The sequence below is a fragment of the Lepidochelys olivacea genome (assembly GCF_965140295.1).
Source record: "Lepidochelys olivacea isolate rLepOli2 genome assembly, chromosome: 2".
NCBI lineage: Eukaryota > Metazoa > Chordata > Testudines > Cheloniidae > Lepidochelys > Lepidochelys olivacea.
In genome coordinates this window covers 97,756,087-97,770,719 of record NC_140412.1, presented here as the reverse complement: position 1 = coordinate 97,770,719, position 14,633 = coordinate 97,756,087, and the positions used below count along the sequence as shown (strand labels likewise).

General features: G+C 40.4%; 1 protein-coding gene across 4 annotated transcripts in view; it reads right to left on the bottom strand.

Moving 5' to 3' along the window:
• The window catches only part of DOK6 (docking protein 6), a 434,980-nt gene that overhangs the window by 235,216 nt on the left and 185,131 nt on the right, over positions 1–14,633 (bottom strand). For all 4 annotated transcript variants that reach the window (XM_084619311.1, XM_084619314.1, XM_084619313.1 and 1 more), the window contains exon 2: positions 1,404–1,511. In XM_084619311.1, the coding sequence (XP_084475437.1) occupies positions 1,404–1,511 (108 nt within the window). The remainder of the gene's footprint in view (positions 1–1,403; positions 1,512–14,633) is intronic.

Here is a 14,633-nt window from a genome sequence, read left to right as displayed (position 1 = left end):
TAATGCAGTAAAATGAACAATAGTGGACATAATTGCCTCTGATTAATGATAAAGCAGTGTAGTCATTTTTAGATATCAAAAATTACAACGTTACTTAAAGAGAATTTAAATAGACAATAATAGCAGCCCAGAAAGAAGGGGAAGGTGTTTGCCCTACATCTCCAATTCAAACTGTCCCACTTGCATTTTAAAGAGGAGGAGGACTATTTTTGCTTGGTGGGGACTTGGTACATCTAAGAATGAGAATACTAGATCAGTGACTTGCACTGGGCAATGTGAAAATTCCTTACAGAGCTCTGATCCTAACCCACAACATCATAGTTATATGAGTACTGGGCCTCTCATTAACAGCAACTTCCACTAATGCCAAATATTTGTGTGTTGGGTGGGGAAAAGGGGATGGTGAACAAATATCCACCAGGAAATAGTAGGTGACCCACCTGATCTGTTTCCCTTGTGACAGGTGCCAAAAGGTGGACCCAGTTCATCAGAACTGAAATGTGAATTTGTTCTCCTGTGATGGAAAGCACAAGACTGGGATCTCAGAAGATCTGGATTTTTACTCCTGAGTCCTTCACAGTCTCACTGTGCAATCTTGGGTAAGTCACCTCTGTGCTTCAGTTTGACCCTGAGCTAATGAGGTAATGTCTAACTGTGAGGTAATGTCTAATTTATAGAGCTGTTGTGAGGTTAAATCCAAATGTTTATCCTGCCTTTTGAGATCCCTGGACAGAAGATAGTTATAGAAATGAAACGTATTATGTCATTTTATTATTACATCGCTGCTGCACCACTTGGCGAGTTAAGAATCTGGAGCAAAAGGAATGGAAAGCCCATTCTCAAATATCTTGGGTTCCACCACAGAACTGATTGTGACAAATAGAAAGCAATAAGGAACTCATTCAATCAAGACTGCCAATTTAGTAATAATGCTGATTTTTTTCTCTCTCTCAAAAAAAATCCCCACTGTGCTGTTTTCTATGAAAAATTATGATTTCTATGAAAATTATGTTTAATATTCCAGCAGTATTGATCTAACTAGAACTTACAACCAGTACATTTAGCATCTTCTGAAACTGGTTTGATGTTTAATTTATAATTGTTGAATATTTGACATAAACACCCTTGTACAAAATTTTAGTAAATTCAGTCTCATATTTTCAAGGCAAACATTAATGTAGGGATCAGATACTTATATCAAAGAGAATAAACTTCTTTTGCTTATCTGGACAGAAACAAAGTCCTGATTCTTCAACACTGACATCAATAGGAATTTCACCATTAACTTCAGTGATCTCAGGATCACACCTTTCAGCTTGGTCATGCTATCTTTATCCAGAGTTTACATATCAGAAGCACCTTATGCCCAAGCAGATGTACACTTGTGGGAGGGCATGACCTACCTTATGAAAATTTCTGAAATATGCCGCTTTTTCATCTGGAAATTTTTCTAGCCTTCTGGGTCCTTTACTAGAAGCCTTCTTGAAAACCAACCAGCATCGCCTGAAAATCTGCAAGCAAAATGAAGGAACTCTATTATTCTCGCTTTCTTATGTAAGCTCATTAACATTAGAGTCCTAAATTATACGGTTCAGCTGATCCATGGGAAGAAATTCTCATAAAACAGCCCTCAGTTTAAAGATATTAAGAGTACCCTTACAGGGTCAGACAACTGGTCCATCTAGCCCAGTATCCTGTTTTCTGACACTGGCCAGTGCCAGATGTTTCAGAGGAAATGAACAGAACAGGGCAATTTTGAGTGATCCATCCTCTCTTGTCCAGTCCAAGCTTCTGACAGTGGAAAGTTTATGGATACCCAAAGCATGGGATTGCATCCCTGACCATCTTGGCTAACAGGCATTGATGGACCTATTCTCCATTAACTTATCTAATTATTTTTTTAACCCAGTTATACTTTTGGCCTTCACAACATCCAATGGCAACGAGTACCACAGGTTGACTGTGTGTTCTGTGAAGAAGTGCTTCCTTTTGTTTGCTTTAATTTGCTGCCAATTAATTTCATTTGGTCACCCCATGTTCTTGTGTTTATGTGAATGTGTAAATAACACTTCCCTATTCTCTTTCTCCACCCCATTCATGATTTTATAGACCTCTATCATATTCCCCCTAGTCACCTCTTCCTTAAGATGAACAGTCCCAGTCTTTTCAATCTTTCCTCTTATGGAAGCTGTTCTATTTTTTTTTGCCTTTCTCTATACCTTTTCAATTCTAATTTATCTTTTTGAAATGAGGTGACCAGAACTCCACACAGTATTCAAAGTGTGGGCAAACCACAGATTTCTATTGTGGCACTATGATATTTTCTGTTCTATTACCTGTCCCTTCATAGGCCCCTGCTCCACCCCGAGTCCCTGCCCTCACTCTGCCCCTTCCCCCAAGGCCCCACCCCTCACTCCGCCTCTTCCAGCCCCCTCTCCACCCCTTCTCTGAGGCCCCTGCCTGCCCGCCCACCGCTTGCTGCTCTCCGCTCCCCCCCCAAGCTACCAAACAGCTTGAGTAATATTCTGTCATCTGCAAATTTTTGTCATCTCACCGTTCACTCCCTTTTCCAAATCATTTATGAATATGTTGAATAGCACAGGTCCCTGTACAGATTCTGGGGGTACCCCACTATTTACCTCTTTGCATTGTGAAAAATGACTGATTATTCTGACCTTTTCCCCTCTCTCCAGTTATTGATCCAGGAGAGGACCTTCCCTCTTATCCCATGACTACTTACTTTGATTAAGAGCCTATGGCTTTCTGAAGGTACAATAGGCTTTCTGAAAGTACAATACACTATATCAACTGGATCACCCTTTTCCACATTCTTGTTGACTCCAACAAAGAAGTCCAATATGGAGTCATGATTTCCTTTTACAAAAACCACGTTGACTCTTCCTCAACATACCATGTTCATCTATGTGTCTGATCATTCTGATCTTTACTATAGTTTCTACCATTTTGCCTGGTACTGAAGTTAGACTTACAGGCCTGTAATTGCTAGGATTACCTTCGGAGCCTTTTATAAAAATTGGTGTTGCATTCGCTAACCTCCAGTCATCTGTAACAGAGACTGATTTAAGCAGTAGGTTACAAACCACAGTTAGCAGTTCTGCGATTTCATATTTGAGTTCCTTCAGAACTCTGGGTGAATACTGTTCAGTCCTGGTGACTTACTGCTATTTAATTTATCAATCTGTTCCAAACTGTCCTCTATTAATATTTAAATCTGGGACAGTTATTCAGATTTGTCACCTAAAAAGAGTGGTTCAGCTGTGGGACTCTCTAATACCCTCTGGAATGAAGACTGATGCAAAGAATTCATTCAGCTTCCCCTGCAATGACCTTGTTTTCCTTGAATGCTCCTTTAGCACCCCAATTGTCCAGCGGCCCAACTGACTGTTTGGCAGGGTTACTGCTTCTGATGTACTTAAAAAAATGTTAGAATTTGAACAACAAGTAGATAAGGACACAGAAACTTTCTTAGCCTGTGTTGCTATCCTGTTACACTTAACTTGCCAGAGTTTATGCTCCTTTCCATTTTTCTCACCAAGATTTGGGACTTTCAAATTTTAAAGAATGCCTTTTTGCTACTAACAGCCTTTGTACTCTGCTGCTTAGCCACAGTGGTATGTTTTTGGTACTTGGTTTCATTTTTTTTGTTTTTTATTTGGGGTATATATTTAGTTTGAGCATCTAGTATAGTGTTTACAAATAGTCTCCATGCAGTTTTCAGGCATTTCACTTTTGGACTGTTCCTTTTCTGTTTAACTAGCTTCCTCATTTGTGTGTAGCTCCCCTTTTTGAAGTAAAATGCTATTGCAGTGGGTTTCTTTGGTATTCCCCCATACGATGATGCTAAATTTAATTACATTATGGTTGTTATTACTGAGTGGTTCATCTACATTCACATCTTGGACCAGATCCTGCCTTTCACTTAGGACTAAATCCAGAATTGCCTGTCCCCTGGTGGGTTCCAGGACCAGCTGCTCCAAGAAACAGTCATTTAATGTATCTGGAAATTTTCTCTCTGCATACCTTCATGAGGTGACACATACCCAGTCAGCATGAGTATAGCTGAAATTGCAAATTATTGTTGAGCTTTCTGCCTGAGCACTTTACAATCACCACTGCCATCCCGGTCAGGTGTTTGGAAGTATATTTCTACTGCTATCCTCTTATTGTTCAAACATGGACTTTGGTCATTTTGAACCCATTTTTTAAAATACACATCTTGGTTTACTGAACACCTCAACAAGAACACCAGACACAAACCTCCGTCTACCTCCTTTTTTTTCGTTATAGCTGTAGTGCTGCTGGGGATCCTGACAAATCCTCCCAGTGCTGTAGGTGGACGAGATATTGAAAGCGTGACTGAATGACATATTACTGAAAATAAAATGGGGTGCAGAAATGTCTCATCCATGGAGTCCTATAGGCACTTATCCCTGGCGTGACTAGAAGATCCTGTTAGGGTCCAAGCATTGTAGTCAATGAGAGTGGAAGATGCTCATTACCTCTCAAGAGAGCCTTGGTATATAGCAGGATTGGACCCTTCCTGTATCCTCATTTACAAGTATAAACAAGAGAGTTCTATTTTGCTAAACACGTACACATATCCATTCAAATACAGCATAGGGACAGGAGCCACTGCTGTGGGGTGAGTGTGGGTCAGGCTTGCTGTCCAAACTCCCTCAACGCTCCAGGGCCTCCCCTCCCACATAAACCAGGATTAGGGCTGCGGTGCTAGGGAGGAGGGTGCTGCTGTGGGTGATCAACACCTCCTCAGCAGTTTAGTGTACCCATCGAATCAAGGAGGTCACTTCCATCTCTGTTTTAAATAGATCTAAAGTGAAATCCTGGCTCCATTGAAGTCAAGAGCAAAATTGCCATTAACTTCACCATAACCAAAATTTATTCCCCAGTATTTAAAAGTTTATATAAACATCCTTGATACCTATGGGTAAAAAGAACGATGTAGGTGATAAGTATTAGTAAAAAACTTTGTTACAGTATTTTGGTATTTCTGTTTCCAGACAAAACGTAGAATAGTAATGCAACTTCTGAACTTCAAAAAACCTTTAGACTGGATTATGAATGAAACTCCAAATCAGTTATTTTTTCTATTCTAGTTAAGAGAGAAACACATTATGCAAAAATAAAAAAGTAATATTGACATGGACTTGTCATTTAATTATTTTGATAGCATTCCAAAACATTTCCATTGTTATTATGATTACTTATTTCTATTATCAACCTAGATCAGGACCTCAAGGTGCTGGACACTGAGCATGCACGTAGTAAAAGGCAGTCCTTGCCCCAAAGAGCTGACAATTTTCAGGCATATCTCCACTTGGACAATCAGGAAAATTGATCCAAATTAACTAAAGGTGTGAATTTAAAGTGGATTAGTTAAACCCCTGTGGCCTTCGTTTAGTTAATTCACTACGATCCTTTGATGTATAAGCAGGGGAATATCAAGTAGGAGTAGGGAGGTTATATTAACTCTGAATTTGGCACTGGTGCAACTGCCAGCGGGTGGATCTAATGGTAAATTGCCCTGAACATAGACACTACCAGGAGTGTGTTGAGTTTGCTGTATAAGCAATTGTAGAAGCTATTCATAATGATCTCAGTGTAGGAATCAAGTTTAAATTAATATACTGTAGTAAAACCATGGCAATGAGATGGAATCAATATCTCAAATGAATGCTAGGTATGCAATAAATCAAATGTTCTCTTTAAAATACTCTAATTACATTACAGTGTCACTTTGTGTTTATTTAAGAAAACATTAAGGGAAAAGATAAAATTATTGGCTCTTCAAGAATTGGTCTCCAAGTATGTTTCTTATCACAAGACAAGAGAGGTTGCTGGTTCTTCTGTTCAGGTTTGGAAAGTGACAACTGTGCTTCTGAAAATGGGAATGCTATCTAACCTGTGAGGAAAGCAACGTACCATCATATCCCTTCATGTCCCTTAGTGTAATGTCATTTCTTCATGTATCCTCTTCATTAGACAGTACTTTCTGAACTGATGTGTCAGCAGTGGAACTGCTATTTCACTGAAACTGTAACATCACCTCCACAAGTTCAATCTCCTGGTAATAATGTTACAACATGGCAAATCTCCATGTATGCAAGTTAAAGTGAATACACAGAGATATAGAGTATTTTTCCCCTTCACACCACTAAATGCAACAGTGCTATGCTCTCTGATGCTTTTTTGCTCTGTTTGCTCACCAGATGACTGCCCGATTTCCAGTGGTTTACATTTCTGGTTTAGCAAGAACTTGCCTGTTATATCTTGCTCCTTTGGTAATGAGAATCTCATCAGTGCTGCCTTGCGGGGATGCGAGTCTTCTCAGGTTCTGCCTATATGCTTTTTCAATCCATCCCACCTCTTTCGAGGTCAGTCTTTTCTCCGAAGATTCTTTACACCCTGTAATGGTGAAATGCACAATTGTCTCCTCCACTTTAGGCTTGGGGTGAAACTTCCCATTTTGATGATCTATCCTTAAAGATTAATGGGATCAGTGCTCTGACAGATGGGTCTGAAGGAGAATACTGTTCAACCTACAGAATACCACACCATATGTTCTATATTTTCAATGCAGTGGACTTTAAACATACTCTTAATCAGTATTGTCCTTCATGGATACTTTACAGGTGACCTCAAACTGAGACAGATGAAACAAAAAAGATGTCAGCAAGAGCAGTAGCAGTAGACTGTGTGGCCTTGTGCTGACTCTGACAAAATATTTTTTCCTGTCTTATGTCACGGTTATGTGGGATAGGATCCAAAGCATCAGCTAGATCCTGCACAGCAGAAATGTTCCAGATGGTTAATTTGGCTGGCCTCCAATTAAATGAGTCAAATTTTCCCTCACTGTGAGGAATTTGCATTACTATGTAGATAAAAATCACCGGAAGCTAGTTCAAGCTGTCTGCCACTGTGGGGAAAAAGCAGAGTTTCACAGTAATAACTATTACATCTTCTTTGCTTGAATTTCAGACCCTGTCACTTGCTTAGTTTTTGTAGATGCTGCAGAAGGTTTGCGCTACAACTTGTGAGCTATATTGGTGAAGTTCAGCAAAAAGGCTTTGGGCTCCCATTGATGAAGACTGCCAGTACTTCCATTCCAAAGGTCTCAGTGCCAACTACCCTTAAGAGAGACAAGGTGGATGAGAGAATATCTTGTATTGGACCAATTTCTGTTCATGAAAGAGACAAGCTTTCGAGCTCCAGGGAGGTCTTCTTGAAGTCTGGGAAAGGTACTCAGTGTCAAAGCTAAATACAAGGTGGAACAGATTGTTTAGCACATGTAGCTAATCCCATACTGTAAGAGAGCATTCAAGGTGAAGTGACCAGTTAACATTTCTGCAGTGAGGACAAAAAAGGTTGGTCCAAGGGTTAGAGGTTGTTGTAATAAGCCATAAATCCAGTGTCTTTATTGACACCATGATTTTTAGGGTCCAGAAAACTTATGAATTTAAGCTCCCAGCCTCATCTTTTGAAAGTGTTGTGCAGGTTTCCTTTGAGGATGAGGACTGAGAAGTTAGATATGAAGTGATCATTTTGTGAAAAGTGTTCACCCCACGGGTAATACAGTGTTTTTGTCTTATTATTTTTCTATGTGAGTTCATTTGAGAGCATAGGGATTGTCTGGTTTCACCCAAAACATGGCAAACAATTATCTTTAAGGAAACCCTCATTAGGCCTCTGCATGAGGTTAGGCCTCGGGATGCTTTAAATACATTCACGGGAGCAGACTTCAGAAGCCAGAGTAAGTGATGCTTCATACAGAAGGATTCTCCTGTAACTGTAGTAAATCCGCCTCCCAGTAATTCAGTAGCTAGATGGATGGAAGGATTCTTCCATCAACCTAGCACTGTCTACATGGGACTTAGGTTGGCTTAACATCATCTCTCAGGGGTGTGGATTTTCACATCTCTATGCAACATAGCTGGGTCAATCTAATTTTCTAGTGTGGACCAGCCCTTATGCTCCTTTGGCTTCCTATTTGTTCATGGGTAGTTTAAGGTGCTGATTTTGACCTACAAAGTTCTAAATGGTTTGGAACCTGGATACTGGAGTAATCACTTCAATTTGTGTGATACCTTCACATCTGTGATCAGTGGAAACTAGTAGTCCTCATATTTAAAAGGGAAATGGCTGGTGGAAGGATATTTCACGTGAGGGTCCTTGACCTTAGAAATGATTCCACCTTGATCTGTCATTGCCTGAATATATTAACCATCAGGAATATTTGTTGACATTTACCTTTGCTCTTTTGCAACTGTTTAGAAAGGGGAAGAGAGATTTGAAGAATGCAAATGCTGAATGAGGATGCTCAATGCATAGGTTATTTTTATGAAAGGAGCAGGCATGATGGAGCATGTCTTTATATTTTGAAGTTTTATACTTTCTGGGCCAGGTTCTAAGAAAATACATTCAGAGCTGGAGTAAATGGGTGCAATTCCATTTTCTTCAGTAGAGTTTCCTCTATTTGCACCAGAAGAGTTTGGCCCGAAAATTTGTAAAAGCATTAGACATATGGTTAAATAAACATGAATAAATATTACTGGCTAGGAATCAAAGCTTTTGAAATTCTGTGGGAGTTCACAACTAATTTTGGTAGCAATTGTGAAAGATTTCAGTGTCAGACATTTAACAGTAGGAGAAATATTATAACTGCCTGTAGTTTTGCCTATATAATATTTAGTGTTCCCTGTAAGAATTTATGTCTCTGCTTTTAGCATATGTCCTCAGTGTGTTGGCTTGTGTGGATCCCGTTCTTAAGTGTTTAACTCTCTCCATGTATTGTATAGGGAGCTTGGGCAACTAACTCTAGGCTTAGGATTCCACTTAGTGACAGAGTGCCTAAACATTCAGCACTGATGTTTGAAGTCCCTTTTTTGGATCTAGCCCCCAGTGCACAGGGAAAATGCCTTAAGTATTTATATTGTAGGTAAACGAAGACAAACTCAAAACACTGCACTAACATGCTCTATGTCTAACTGCATATTATAGTTTTTCCCTATGGAAATTCCAGAGGGGTTAGCAGGGTGACACAAAATGCTTTTTAAGCACATGACACTCTCTTCCTCCTCCTATTTAGTATCATAATTACAAGGGCCATCATAAGTTGTCCAATGCAAATCTGAAACAATTGGCACTGAACCAGGGAAATATTCATGGCTCTTTCTATGGGACAGCAGTATATTTTTTTTAAATAGTGCCCTTTTCTTCTCAAATTCATTTGATTTTCATTCAGACAGTCAAATCTGATCAGACTATCCCTGAGTCAGATTCCCTCATCACTTTATGCTGTGCAGCTATACAAAGCACACTTGTGCTAAACAAAGAATTATTTCTGCAACCCTCACTAATACTGTGTAGTACTTCTCTGGATGAGTAAAATACTACTCAGTATGTGTAAGAGTGGCAGAATCAGGTGTCAAGAACTTCTATTAGTGAAGAGGGACACAGAATAGTTCATCTAATAGCAAAGGAAATTGATTGTTCCAATTATTTAAGTAACTTTATTCCCCAACACAATTTTTAAAAAAAACTTTGCAGAAAGAAGCACCACTCCATAGTACTCCTCTCAACTGTCTTTCTGATCATCTACAGTTGTTCTTTAAAAGTTCTTTACATAATAAGAAAGAGACATTAAGCACCATTAATTGAGCAGAGAAAAGATTGGGAACTGCTCTATTGCCTCCCCTGTTCTATACAGCAACTTCACAGCTTGTTTTACTGATTTCTTGATTATTACTTTATGTTCATTGAAGGTTGTTGACTTAAATAATACATGCAAGTGTTTGTTTGGCCAGTGACTGAACCACTTTCATTCATGTTGATGTAAGCTCTGTGGTTTCATCAATACCAAGGTTATACATAAAGTCAAATACAGAGATGTTAGGGGAAAACAACAGCACAACTTTAGCCCCTATTAAAATCCATATACTAGATACATTTTCTGGAAGGTACAAGATGCAAAAATATTTTGTCTGCTAAAAATAATACATGATAGCAAGCTATAGATGAGAACGATGTGGATTTTGCAGCGACATACTCCCTTTTCACTTTTTTTTGAAGTTCTTAAGTGCTTCTGCACTCATTTACAAGGCTACTGAGCCAGAAATAACTTGGGGCCTAGGCAACAATCAGAATGAATGTCAGTTCATATCCTCAGCGATAACTAATAATGAAACTCTGAAAGTGTTTTAAACAGCCAACACATTTTTACAGGCATCCATTCATTGACATAAGTCCCTGAGCAAGTATCTACTATGTAAGAGAGAATACTCCTACAAAATAACCTCACTTTATTTCAAGGATATGATTGAGAAGTTTTTCAACTCTCTGCTTTGCTAGTAAGTTTACACATTGAGAATTCTTTTTGACAACACTTAAAAGAATCTCTCTGATAGATATCATCTGATCTTTTTATGGCTATGTCTACACTACAGCTTATATTGGCAGAATTTATGTCGCTAAAGGGTGTGAATACCACCCACCCCCGAGCGACATAAGTTACACAAACATAAGCGCCGGTGTGGACAGCACTATGTTGGCAGGAGAACTTCTTCCGCTGACATAACTTCTGCCACTCGCGGAGGTGGTTTTATTAAGCCAACTAGATAGCTCTCTCCCATCAGCATAGAGCAGTGGTCCCCAATCTTTCTGTGGGAATAGCATATTGCTATTCCCAGAAGACTGTGGCAGGCGCCGGACACCCCGCCACCGAAATGCGGTCGCCGGAGAAGCGGCAGCAGCAAGAAGTGTCCCCGCCGAAATGCTTCCGAGTAACGGCAATGCTTCTTGGGGCATTTCGGTAGGCGGTTCTCCGGCGGGCACATATAAAGGCCCCGGCGGGCGCCATGGCACCCACGGGCACTGTGTTGGGGACCACTGGCATATAGTATCTTCACCAGATGCACTCCAGCAGCACAGCTGCATCAGTACAGCTGCACCACTGCAGTGCTGTACATGTAGACATGTCCTAAATCTAGCTGATTGCCACTCTCACCAGTCTTAGGGAACTTGGAGAACCTCTGATTGACTGTCACCAGCAGCCATCTCTCCAGAGAAGTAGTGACTCAAGCTCCTATCTACTTAAGAAACTGTAGCTGAGCAGAAACAGCCACTGAAGCATCACTTATGGACATTTTTGCTAAGTGAACCCATTGACTGTATCCCAGTAATGCATCAATATAACAATATTCTGACTTACATTTAATCATTTATTGAAAAGGTTAATTACTTTTCCATCCCTCAGGTTCAGTGGGGCACAACTTTGTTCAGATATTAAAATGATTATTCAAGACCTACCAAGGTTCCATTAAAAGCACTAACGGTGAAGAAGTTCACAATTTAGGTCAGTAATGGTTGGGAGCCTACACTCTTTTAAAAAAAGGTGGACTACGAGGTGACATATAACCTGAAGGTAAACTAAAAACAGAATCCTGACTCAAATTAAACTCAGGTTTTATCATGCTGGCATCATCACCACTTTCATCTGCATCATGTTAAAATACATTAAGGCAAAAATAAAGAGAGGAGATGAAAGACAGGCTGAGATAGCCTTTCCTTTGCCTGAAGTATTATTTTGTCAAGTCCTCAGCTGAAGTAATCAGTGCTGCTCTACTGACTTCACTAGAACCACGCTGATTTACACCAGCTGAGGATCTAACACTTGCTTTAAAAAGTTTTATTTAAGGGGAGTTAAAAGCAGCTCTTAACCACAAAAATTCTAAGGATAACAAATAAATGAATCACTCATGCCTCAGGGCATGGGCAGTGGATATAAGAGGCCAGGGGAGGCTAAGTCTCCACAAACAGGATGCGGCACACCTCCCTTTGGAGGTCTGACAGCCCGCCGCGTTTGGAGCACTGCCCACTAAAAGGGCATCTGGGCCATGACCCCACCTGCACTCCACCCTGAGGCCCCGTCCCCACTCTGCCTGGCCCTACTCTGCCTCTTCTCAGCCCTGCTCCGCCTTTTCCTCTGAGACCCCGCGCTTGCTCTGCCTCTTCCCGTCCCCGCTCCACCTCTTCCCCTGAGACTCCCTACCTGACGCTTTAGCCTCTCCACCCCTTCCTCCAAGAGGGAGCAGGGCCTTGGAGGGGAGGAGGCCAAGTGGGGGTGGGCCTCAGGGCAGGGACGGGGCCACAGTCCAGGCACAGGTGCCCCCCTACTTCTAGGGAGCTTCCAGCGCTTGCCCCCAGCCTCCCCAAATGCAGGAGTCATGCACAGTCCATGCCTCAGGAGAAAAGCAAATCACCAAGTCCCTGAGCCATGTAATTCCCACTCAAGTCAATGGGAGTCTTTCCCTCAAGTTCACTGAAGCCAGGAAGAGGAGTCAGGCAATTTCTCCCATCCTTTCTTGATAGTGAGCCAACAATAATACTGAATATAAAGAATAAAACAATCCACAGCTGTCATAAATATAAAGGGAAGGGTAAACCCCTTTGAAATCCCTCCTGGCCAGAGGAAAAACTCCTCTCACCTGTAAAGGGTTAAGAAGCTAAAGGTAACCTCACTGGCACCTGACCAAAATGACCAATGAGGAGACAAGATACTTTCAAAAGCTGGGAGGAGGGAGAGAAACAAAGGGTCTGTGTGTCTGTCTATATGTTTTTTCTGCCGGGGATAGACCAGGAATGGAGTCTTAGAACTTTTAGTAAGTAATCTAGCTAGGTATGTGTTAGATTATGATTTCTTTAAATGGCTGAGAAAAGAATTGTGCTGAATAGAATAACTATTTCTGTCTGTGTATCTTTTTTGTAACTTAAGGTTTTGCCTAGAGGGGTTCTCTATGTTTTGAATCTAATTACCCTGTAAGGTATCTACCATCCTGATTTTACAGAGGTGATTTCTATTTACTTCTATTTCTATTAAAAGTCTTCTTGTATGAAAACTGAATGCTTTTTCATTGTTCTCAGATCCAAGGGTTTGGGTCTGTAGTCACCTGTAGGCAAACTGGTGAGGCTTTTTACCAAACCTTGTCCAGAAAGTGGGGTGCAAGGTTTTGGGAAGTATTTTGGGGGGAAAGACGTGTCCAAACAGCTCTTCCCCAGTAACCAGTATTTGTTTGGTGGTGGTAGCGGCCAATCCAAGGACAAAGGGTGGAATGTTTTGTACCTTGGGGAAGTTTTGACCTAAGCTGGTAAAGAGAAGCTTAGGAGGTTTTTCATGCAGGTCCCCACATCTGTACCCTAGAGTTCAGAGTGGGGGAGGAACCTTGACAACAGCGTTCCCAGGGCATCTTGTCTACTGTGTATCTGTTAGAAAATAAGCTCTCTGCAGCAGGGAATGGTTTCTATCTTGCAAAGTAAGATTGGCTCTCTTTGTTAAGAACAATCATAATACTTCATAACTAGTACTAGATCATTACACAATTGACTAGATGCACTGTGGGTTCTTTTCTTTTTCTACACAGCTTGAAATTGTGCATAGATCACCGCCAGAAGCAGGATACTGGACCTACTATGGCAAGTTTGAGGTGAGAATTTCCAGAAAGACACTACTTATAAAAGCAAACTTGCTTGTGGAGAAGAAATTGTAAAGATTTCTAGATAGAAGAGAAATGACAGAAAATTCCCTCCTACTTTTCTTCCATAGAAAACAACACAGCTTTACTCCAAACATCTAGAAAGGATGTCCTTTCAGGGCTGAAAAGACAATGTGGGTAATCAGACTGAAGTTGTACTAATGACCATGAGAACTGAATAATGGGAAATGCTGCATATGTTGTTAGGTTACAAAGCTTGAGGTTTAGTTAATTTTTTTTTCCCATTTGGAAGTTGTCAAGGTTGGCTCTCTCTCCTTGCATCTGAGCCCAAAGAAACAATATTATGTTTATATAATGTTCTGTTTTATCTCCCACTTGCATTCTTAAGGAATGTAAAGTTGTATTTACATTGCTAAACCTAGAAACTGCTGAATAAGATTCATGCTTGCCAGGAATGAATTAAAACGTTATACTCTGAAAAAAAGGAAGCAGCACACATTAAAAAAAGCAAGAACAAATCTCTCACTAACATTTAAAAGCACAAGCTTTTTTTCAGATTTTCCTTTTGAAGCCCAGTATTTCTATCAGAGCAATCAGATTAAACCGGCTATTTGTACTCCTAAAAGAAAAGAAAAAAAGATGTATTTTGTACTTGCTGTAAGTTCTGTGTCACTCCTCTAAGTTATTTATTAATAATTACACACTGTAGTTAATTATGCAGTAATGAGTTGTGCAGCACTACACTTTTTGCATATGTTGACTTATTAGCCTATTTCCTTTTTACACAACTTTTTTACTGCACAATTCTTAGACTTTTAAAAATTAATACTGCTATTAAGTGTGTGTCGGATCATCTGTATAGCAGATGCCTTTCTGTAGTGACCATCACTAAGCACTGTGGATCTATACATGGAGCAGAAAAGGAGCTGTGCTAGTTGCCTCTGCTGAAGACTTTCAGCAGAACAAGGGATCTATGAGTAGAGATGGAGGTCGGGGGAGGAATAGCAGTGGACATCATCTGAAGAATCGAGGGTCTCCGTTGAAGCCCCCACCAAACTGTGAAATAATTCTTTGAGAGAGGGAGGAATTCTTGAGGAATTTCTAGTA